This window comes from Trichechus manatus, unplaced genomic scaffold (assembly GCF_000243295.1).
Source record: "Trichechus manatus latirostris isolate Lorelei unplaced genomic scaffold, TriManLat1.0 scaffold00246, whole genome shotgun sequence".
NCBI lineage: Eukaryota > Metazoa > Chordata > Mammalia > Sirenia > Trichechidae > Trichechus > Trichechus manatus.
The window spans coordinates 93,467-104,190 of NW_004444182.1; the positions used below are offsets into that span (position 1 = coordinate 93,467).

Below are 10,724 nucleotides of genomic sequence, written 5' to 3' on the forward strand. Positions count from 1 at the left end.
TTCAGTTTCCATGTGTTTGATTTTTTTTCCTTTCTTTTTCTGTTGTTGATTTCTACTTTCATGGCATTATGGTCAGAAAAGATGCTTTGTAATATTTCGATGCTTTGGATTTCGTTAAGGGTTGCTTTATGGCCTAATATGTGGTCTATTCTGGAGAATGTTCCATGTGCATTGGAAAAGAAAGTATACCTGCGTACTGTTGGGTGGAGTGTTTGGTATATGTCTATGAGATCAAGTTGGTTGATGGTAGCATTTAGCTCTTCCATGTCTTTGTTGAACTTCTTTTTGGATGTTCTGTCCTTCACCACAAGTGGTGTGTTGAAGTCTCCTACTACTATTGTGGAGCTGTCTATCTCTATTTTCAGTGCTATTAGAGTTTATGTATTTTGGAGCCTTGTCATTGGGTGCATAAATATTTATTATAGTTATGTCCTCCTGGTGTATTGACCATTTAATCATTATATAGTGCCCTTCCTTATCCTTTGTGGTGGATTTTACTTTACTGTTTTGTCAGAGATTAATATTGTCACTCCTGCTCTTTTTTGAGTGTTGTTTGCTTGATATATTTTTTTCCATCCTTTGAGTTTTAGTTTGTGTCTTTAAGCTTAAGGTGTGTCTCTTGTAGGCAGCATATAGACAGATCGTGTTTTTTTTATCCAATCTGCCACTCTCTGTCTCTTTATTGGTGCATTTAGTCCATTCACATTCAGCATAATTATTGATAGGTATGAGTTTAGTGCTGACATTTTGATGTCTTTTTTTGGTGTTGTTCACAGTTTTTTTTGTTCCACTTAATTTTCTGTGCTGAGTCATTTTTCTTTGTGTATTTTCATGTTTTTCATTGTTGTTGATTTTGTGTTTGCTGAGTCTTTGTTTCTAGTTTTTTATTTTGACTTGTAGGATTGTTAGTTTCCTATGTGGTTACCTTAATATTTACCTCTATTTTTCTTTATTTTGGGAGCTTGCTGAAGCCATCATGGATTGCCTCTTTATGTGATTTGATATTGACTGTTGTCTCCGAGCCATCAATAAGTTATTATGTTTATTTATTGTATTTTTGCTTACTGTGTCCTAGCTTCTTGTTTTGTTTTGATATGCCCAAATAGGCTGCTAGTATGGGCTGGTTTGATTATTGGCACCTTTGAAGCTCTAATGTCCTGTCCCCAGGTGGTTAGATCTGTTACTAGGTATGTGAGCTCAGGAGTCCGCCTACTTCTCCTGTATTGATTCATCTCAGGTGCCCAGGTAGACAGCCACCAAGTGTGTGGTGTAGGCTCTCACTTACAGTCCTAGACTGGCATGGGTGATTGGTGTAGGCACAGGCATCTGACTGCAACAGGGGGACACACTCTGAGCAAGGCAGGGGGCTGACGGCCACCCTTGAGTGTCTAGGAGGAAGGCATGTCCCTGTTCCATAGACCATGTAGGTGGGTGGGTTTTGCAGCCGGACTAGGAGCATCTAATGCTGTTGGCTGTAAGAACTGGGAGGTACCTCTTATTCATGGGCCCCTATCGCAGGTGACTAAGTGGCATGGGTGGAGCCATCAGTCCTCAGTCCCCTGATGTGGGTAGGTGAAGATCCTGCTTAATGAGCAGAGCAGTGTCAAATGTCAAGAACCTGCCACTTCACAGCTGAAACAGTTGAAGTTAGACTTCCGGTATATACCCTGTTGTAGTGTGGTAATGAGGGCCTACGCTGTTGAGATGGGCCCACAGAAGTCTATGCAGGTTGAAAGGTACTCAAAGTTCATGGATCCCTTGTGCCTGTCCCTCGGCAAGGGAGCTGTGCCTACCTTGGGTTCCTGGCTTAGGGGAGCCAGCAATTTATTTCTTTTCCCTTTTTGTTAATTTGTTCACTCTCCAAGGCAGGGAGAATGGCTCCGGGCATGTGACAGATCCTACTTCTGGCCCAGGGGACTTGGCATTTGCTGAAGCCAGTCCAGGACCCAATGCAGAGCAGGGAGCGGGGAGGTAAATGGGAGAGAGGTTTTTCCCTAAAGGGGGTGTTTTTGATCCATGTGGTAAGCCATACACAAGTACTTATCTTTTGCCGATGAGACTGCTTCTCACCGGTTCTGGGTGGTCGTGTAGATTCTCTGGCACTGGGTCTCTCCCAGTGCAGAAAACGCACCTCCCAAGCACCACCACTTGCCTGCCTCAATGCTCACCCATGAGCTACTCAGGCCTGAAGGGCTCAGGCTCTCGCCAGGTCAGGTCTAGCAACTCCTTGCTGCTTTCGAACCATCTCTCCCTTCCCCTGCCACTCAGTCTGGTTCCTCAACTCTGCCTTTGATGTTCAGGGCTCCCAGATTGCCATATATAATCGAGTCACTTGTTTTTTTTGGTCTTTGTTGTAAGAGGGTCCACCGGAAGCATCTGACTACTCTGCCATCTTGGCCCCGCCTCAAGCAATTTTATATCTTAAGTGATCAAAAATACACAAATACTAAGAATATGAGGGGCTTCGAGATATTAGAGAATCATTTATACGACTGAACAATACACAGAGTACAAATGATACAATAAATCTTATTTTATTCGATGTGGAGGGTCTAGTCCATGCCAACAGTGTAAATGATTCCCTGGGTTCCCTCAGTTTAATCCTGTGCCCCAGTCAAGAGATTGTTCCCACTAGCTGGGAACATAGAATAATTATGTTCACATTTTTTCAACTCAAGCCACCCACTTGCTGAGATTCCGGAAAGAAGAATTTAAAAGTTTAGACATATTTATAGTAATAACACATACTATATCCTTGAGAAACATTCCTCTGTGATGGAAAAAAAAGGCTTTTCAATTGCCTCATGTGGATTGCTTGTTGATTCATGGACACGTACACCCTGACTCACAATGTCCATGGGATTATTTCTTAAAGAAGAGAGTGGGAAGATAAAGCTGAATCAAAGGCTCCCTTCACCCCTATTTTTTGGCCTGTTTATGGTTTCTGTATTGAATTTTCTGACAACTTGACAGCTTACTATTTATGGAGATTCTTCATATATTCCAGGGAAGTTGAAAGTAGAAAATACATGTATATGTATGTGAGTGTGTAAAGATAAATGTGCACAGCATTAAAACTGGCACCTTAGAAGACTTTATATCTAGGACACAGCAGTTTTTGATTACTCCTGTTACGCTAGATCAGTGAAGTAATGTAAGTGGGTTTGAGAAGACTGTACAACCACTAAAAACTTAATTCCTTCAAAAATTAAAAGCACAGAGGTTAGACTTTGACTGTAACATATAGGTGCAGGTAAAATTAATTTTTAATATGTGTACAGGTCTAAAGACATAGTGGCTGCAACAACGGGCTCAAACATAGCAACAGTTGTGAGGATGGTGCAGGACTAGGCAGTGTTTCATTCCATTAATACATATTGTGTTCTTATTACCAGTCACTTTCTCAGCTATAATTTGTGATTGATCCTTATAAGAATTCTGTGAAGGTTGAGGCAGACTGTAGTTTCCAAAGATGGCCACCACAATTATCCCATCCTTAATGTTCTTTTTATAATATGATTTTGACACTCCTTCCATTGAGCAGTGCAGTTTATATCCTCTTGCCCTTGAATCTGAGCAGGCCTTAGAAATGGCTTTGACCAGCAAGTTTGGCAGAAATGATGCCATGTGACTTTTGAGGCAAGACCATAAAAATGCCATATACTTCTGTCTGTTCTCTTAAGATGCTCACTCACAAGCTAGCCATTATGCTGTGAAGAAGCCAAGTGGCCACGACGAGGGGCTACCTGTACACGTCCTAGCTGAGGCCCCAGCTGAGAAACAGGGTCAATCATGAGATATCTGAGTGCACAGGGCTTCAGATGTTCTCAACTCTAGCCTTCAAGTCACCTCCAGCCACCAAGCCATCCCAGCTGAAGCTACTTACAGCTGTCCGTGACAAGCCATACTCAAGATTCATGAACAGAATACATGACTGTTGTTTAAACAACCATTATTTGGGAAGGTTTATTACACAATAATAAACCAAAAAACCAAACCCATTGCTGTCAGGACAATTCTGACTCATAGTGACTATATAAGACAGAGCAGAACTGCCCCATGGGGTTTCCAAGTTTGCAATCTTTACGAAAACAGACTGAGACATCCTTCTTCCATGGAACAGCTGGTACGTTTGAACCAGTGACCTTTTGGTTAGCAACTGAGCTCTTAACCACTGCACGACCAGGGCTCCTTAGATAACCAGAACATAGGCATAGCTACTCCTAATTCTACAAACGAAACAATGTGCACAGTCTTGCTAACCCAACATCATATAGCTAGAACATGTCAAAACCAAGGTGCTTGTCCAGGTTTCTGAATCACAAGTCTAGTGTTCCTTCCTCCATACACATGTGGTCAGTGTCCAAGGCATCTTTTTCTATGATCAATAGCTCATGACGTTGTGAGTTGTCCATTATTAATAATAACATAGTTGTTCACTTTTATTGACTCATCTAAGTCCTAGAATGTTCCAAAAAATAGATAATGTACTTGATATTTTAACCATATACATTAAGAATTCAAATACAGTTGAGGTGAATATGTCGATATATGTTGGAGATGACAAGAACATGGTCATGATAAAAGTCATGTAAAAAGAAAGACAAGAACTAACAAGTTGTAGATTACTTTTTGAAAACAAGAGTAAATATATATCAAAATCAGTTTTAAAATCTTAGAACTTAACGACTATTTGTTGGTAAAATACATTCTCAAATGACCACTTCATTAAGCTTATCAATTTTAAGAAGTTTGAAACCCAGGCTTGGTGAAGGGAGACAATTATTAGCACTTACTCTCTTTCCTTCAATAAGATTTTTTTGAACTCATCTGAAGGCACCTGCAAAGCTGATGTTTCAAGTACTTCACTCTCCAAAGGCAGATTTATCACATGCAATCTTAGTTCAGCCTTTGTTGCAGAGTTTCCAGAACTACCATTATTGAATAAATCAGAAAAATCAATACTGAGCTTCATATTCTCATTTAATCTTAATGCATCAATAGTCACACCTTCTTCCTGAAAGGGAAAAAAACATAAAATAATTATTAGTGAATTTTTATATCTTTCACAAGAAAAATTGGGAAAAAAAAAACCTAGTTTGAAAGGAAAGAAACGTATTGATGTGAAATCAAATCCTTACTTGCATTTCATTATCATAAGAGTGTTCCATGACCAAACTTCAACTGCATTCTTTTTCAAATTGATTTTTCTTTTCTAAGTTCTATCTTATTATAATAAAATTATTTTCTCAAAAGTTCTGCTTTAACTTTTACTTTAAGTTTTCTTTTTCTAATAACAGCTAAAAATAACCCTGCATAAACTTGAATATCAGTGAAGAGTTATTTAATGAGCTGAATTGCTCCTTAAGGTTTTGTCACAAGTTTCAAAGTGAAGCCAGCTGATTATTTAACATCTTTGGAGGACGAGGTAAAAAAGAATTTTCAGGAAACTCTTGAATATTTTAACAGGCATGTATAGTGAACTATTTGAGTTCACTAGTAGAATCTCAAATAGAATTTAATTGGACCTTTTAATAAATATTGACATCAATTACCAGAGAAGCATACTGTTCTGCACTGAACTCATGCTATGGATATTTGTCTATAATTAAATTTGCCATGATGTATGGGTTTTAAATGAGATAATGCAATTCATAATAGCCAAGTTCAAATAAAATCTCAATGACACATCATTATTAGTGTTTTATTTTTAAAATAGTACATAGATACCAGGCTATGTAGTATAGTTCATCTCTCCATTTTCTCAAAAAGTTAGTATTTTTATTATGTATACTATTTTGAAAAACAATAAAATAAGATATGTGTACCTCTACATGAAAAATACAGTGGTTAAGAAATCCATACATCCATAAATGTCTTTCGCATTAGGCCTAGAGTTGGCAGGGAAATTGGTCAAATTAAAAACAGCTGATTGAAGCTTATTCAACAACCAATATTAATTCCCCTACCATCAGAAGGGACTTTAACTATGATTTTTCCTAAAGAAACTAACTTAATAAATATCCACTATGCATGATTTGTTCTTGACATTGATGATACAAAAGATATTCCAGGTGAAATCCCAAGATATTGAGAATTTCCCAGCATAACAAATGTGAAGAGAAGCCTTCACATTTTAAAACGTGAAGTCTAGTGACTTATAAATAATAAAGACTTTTTTTTATTCAGTGCACATCATGTTAGTTACATTTCCTCATCCCAATCACTGGATTCAAATATACTCAGTTGACATGATTGAATTTTGGTAATATGTAACATTTATCCAAAGATGCACATAAAGATAATACAGATACTATGGGCTAGATTCTCAAGATAAAAAAAAAAAGGAAACATAAACACACACACACACAAAATCAAGGAGACCAAAAAAGCAGAAGTAACTGTGTTGCTGCAATCTTTTTAAGACTTTTCTCTTAAAACAGACTCTAGATTAAACCTACCATAAGGTATATATAACCATGTATAATCCATGCTTCATACAACAGCTAAAAATTTTAGATAGAATTATAGAGGTGCAAGACATTAACCTGATTTTATGTTTTTAAAGAAGAAATTAAATAGAAAAGGGTAACAATATAAACTGAAACTGTGATAAGAGATAACATGATTTCTTAAAGTTTCTTATTTTCTAAGAGATGTTAATGGCATCTACCAGGGTAAAGAAAAGGGGGTGGGTCCATGGATAAATAAATATGTATGAACTGCTAGATTAAATACAATTTAAATAGTTTCTTTTTTAGTAAATTCTCAGAAACTTCAAGACTCTAACTGTACCAAGAAGTTTCACGAGTTGGTAGTGTGAAGCATTTCCTAAAAGTATTTGCGTATGGAACCTATTTTGCAAGGAGTTAATTGTCAGACCAGAGTTCCACATCTTGGGTAGTGTAAAACTACTCTATGGATGGCGTATTATTCATATAGTAAGGATAATGAATTATCTCCAAAAATTTTCTTTTTCATAAAAAAATAATTACTGGCTTAATTTTCACTAAAAATAACAGTATGGTCACCTTTCAGTTTGCCTCATTTCCCTACTTCCTCATCACTATTAATAAAAATCCATCGCTGTCAAGTTGATTCTGACTCCTAGAGACCCTACAGGATAGAAGAGAACTGCCCCATAGGGTTTCCAAGGCTATAATCTTTACAGGAGCAGATCACCAAGTCTTTTCTCCCTCGAAGCCTCTGGTGGGTTCCAACAGCCAACCTTTCGGTTAGCAGCAGAATGCTTAATCACTGTGCCACCAGGACTCCTTCCCATCACTCTATACAGCATTAAAATGTTCACATAATCTCTAGATTCCTCTGTGGATTTTTTTTTTTCTCCTTACCTTACTATTTGTGCTCTCCTTTGTAGAAAACTGATTTTTTACCAAACACTGTCTTGTTTGCGAACCAACTTGAAATTGTTCTTCATGTGCATGGGCTTCTAAGAAACAAGGACACTTCAGGTCCTGGGTAACTTTAACTTCTAATGCCTCTTTCTCATGGGGCAATCTTTGTTTCTTTTTCAGTGCACTTAATTCTTTCATTGTCATCTCTAACTTTATTCTAAGCTGTCTTCCTTCCTCCCTGGCGCTGTTCCTTTCCGCTCGAACTTTACTCCATTTTTCTCTCCAGTTGGCAGTGCAGTCTGACCACCACCGCATGGTCTTTTCCATCTGAGCAGCTCTGGCCTTGACTTCTTCAAGTTCCCGCAGACGAAGCTCTTCGCTAATGTCCCATTCATTGGTGTTGTGTGAGTGTGTACAGACATTTTGGGTGGCATGAGACTGTAGTCCATAAAGTGGCAAATAGGAGTGGCAGGTCTCCCTGGGGGGTGAGGCAGGCACTACTGAGTCACAAGGTGATTTCAGTGATGACTGTTGCATCTGGAAGATTTGTGCTTCCTCAATTAATCGATGAATGGAATCTAAATTCGTATCTTTTCAGGCCTAAGGAAGACAAGGAAAAGAATTACACATTTGGATTTCCCTTGCAATTACAAGAGCAACACCTAGTTGGTTTTTTTTTTTTTTAAGTTGATGAAAACAATGCATCTTTTCCATATTGTATATATGCACATTTTCTTTTCCAGTGTAACAAAAAAATATAAAGGATTTTGTGAAATTGTAATTATCCTCAAATTAACAGAAATTTCTCATATTAAATCTTACCAAAAATACAAATATAAAGATGCAATTGGGAATAGTATATGGCGTCAATAATTTATTTCAACAAATAAGATTATATTTAAATAATGTTTATTGTCATGCGTATTGTCCATTAACTACACAATAGTCTCCTTCTTCCCTACTAACTGAATCCTAATTTGTTCAAATGGAATACAGAATTCATTAATCTCTGGGAAGATAAATCCCCATCCCAGTCCCAGGTGCTAAATCATAATTGGTCTAAATCTGCCATGTTGACCTCAATGTCATTGACCATTCACTAGTTTCAAGGTACGAATATGACCTGGTACTGGCTGATGAGATGTAATGAGACATCTACTGGGAAAGGTTTCTCTTCCAGGAAAAATATGAAAACCTCAGAATGAGACACCCTCTTTCCTCTGTTTTCTTCCTGCCTGAATGAGGGCATGATTATGGAAGAAGGCAGTGTACCAGTCTTCTGGTAGCATTTAGGTTGGTGGAGTGGAGTGGAGAAAAGAGCCTGATTTAACGGCGAAGCTACTGCATCAGCTCTGGAGTACCCATCTCTGGTCTCCTTGCTATGTGAGAGTGATTACTTATATTTATTTAAGCTATGATAGGAGCCCTGGTGGTACAGTGGTTAAGCACTCAGCTGCAAACTGAAAGGTTGGTGGTTCGAACCCATCCACTGGCTCCGCCAGAGAAAAGACCTGGAACCTGCTCCCATAAAGATTACAAAGCCTAGGTAAGACTTTGGGGGCAGTTCTACCATGTCACATGGGTTGTTATGAGTCAGAATCCGCTTGATGGCACATAACAACAGCAGCTGGTTTTCTGTTACTTACAGTCAAAAGCATATCTAACTGATACATAATTAATTTAGTATCATGGTTAATACTGTTATAAGCTCTGAAAATTGATTATTATAAGACATGCCCATTTTCCTCAAAGATTTTACAATCTAGCGGATGAGACAAGCGGGTATAAATAAAAAATATATTATTTTTACTATAACAAAAATATTTATTGATTCATTCCATCTTGTTTTAGTACATGTTATGTGCCAAGTTAGCATTAGGTTCCTTGGTGCCCTAAGCAGTAGTGCTAAAGGAGTGATGAACTCTGTCTCATAGAAAAGAGGAGGTTTCACAGAGTAGATAACACTTGCATAGAATCTTAGCAATTTCAAAGGTTTTTAAGACAGGTATCCCTATAAATAGCAAAAGGCAGATTAATTTGCAAATACAAAGCCTTCTTATCAATATGTACACCCATTAGGTTACTCAATATAGCCACATAACTATTTTGAGAATACAGCAAGTAGAATTTCTTCTTCAGAATAACTGAGTTAAAATATGCATTCAATTTACAAATCAATAAAGTTCTGTGGCTGTATAAAATTACTCATTATTATTACTAGGTAAGTTTTTCTGGTGTAAATAATCTTTGGTGACATTTTATGTGCATGACATTAATTTCGTTCACTTTTTTCATTTTTAATAATTACAAATCATAAACTGCCTCCTTATGACCCATCTATTTCATCAACTGAATGTGTTCCATTATACCAACTAACTTGCAAAATAAGCCTTTATTTTTCTAAAAAGCTACATAATACTAAATGTATATCACTTTCAGGTGTGGGGAAAAAAACATTTTTAACAAGTGTCCTGTGGAGAAGCCAAACCAATACACTCATTGTAAGACTTATTATAATACAGACTCATGATTGTAATTACTTTTATTAGCACTGGTATATGCCAATCATATTTGAATTAGTGCTGATTTGGAGTAAACATCCCTTCATTTTCTTGAATTCGGAGGGCAATAATAATAAACTGACCAAATTTCTTGGACCATTACTAAACCAAAATCAATATTATATATATATATATATATAGTTTTAACATAGACTCTTAAAAGAAGAAAAGAACAAAAGAAACTCTTAATTAGAAGCACACGAAATATTATATGTATTTTTTCTTTTGGTTGGAATTCTAAAATGAAGACAGAGAATTTTTTTTAGCATATTAAAGTTAAATTTAACCTTGCCGTTTTTCAAAATAAATAGTATCATGAAATTGCAATGACTTTTAAAATATCTCATTAACTTTTACTTCACTAATGTTTTGAAGACTCTATAATTGGATTCTGGTACATTCGGATCTTGCCTACCAATTAACTATGTATTTTTTCCACATCTGATTAAACAAAAGTGAGTTGGGTTTAATCATTCAGTCCTTGAACTTAAATAGTATTTCTGGGAGTTTTCTCAATCAAGGATAAACGGGGATATTTAATACATATGTATATTTATTGAAGCAATCCTTTACACATACGTGCATTCTCTTCATGTTTCATTTCATGCAACTATGAAAGTATTTGCTAATGGCTGTAACACAAGGCCTTTGATGCGTGCAAAAAATACTTTAATGCCATTGGCTCTTTGGTTTCTTCTACTGACTTTTGGCTTTGTGAAAAATGCTCATACAATCAGACTAATACAATTATTGCAAATACTTTTGAATATAGGATGCAACCAAATAAATAAAAATCTGATGGCTCTAC

At 36.8% G+C, this 10,724-nt stretch overlaps 1 protein-coding gene across 1 annotated transcript in view; it reads right to left on the bottom strand.

Moving 5' to 3' along the window:
* The window catches only part of CCDC102B (coiled-coil domain containing 102B), a gene marked incomplete at its 3' end in the record, with an annotated part of 85,647 nt that extends 75,130 nt beyond the window's left edge, over positions 1 to 10,517 (bottom strand). Inside the window, exons 1-3 of the mRNA XM_012559422.2 lie at positions 10,496 to 10,517; positions 7,353 to 7,945; positions 4,797 to 5,017 (exon numbers count right to left, since the gene is read on the bottom strand). Coding sequence (XP_012414876.2) covers positions 4,797 to 5,017; positions 7,353 to 7,945; positions 10,496 to 10,517 — 836 coding nt within the window. The remainder of the gene's footprint in view (positions 1 to 4,796; positions 5,018 to 7,352; positions 7,946 to 10,495) is intronic.
* Between the last annotated feature and the right edge of the window lie 207 nt (positions 10,518 to 10,724).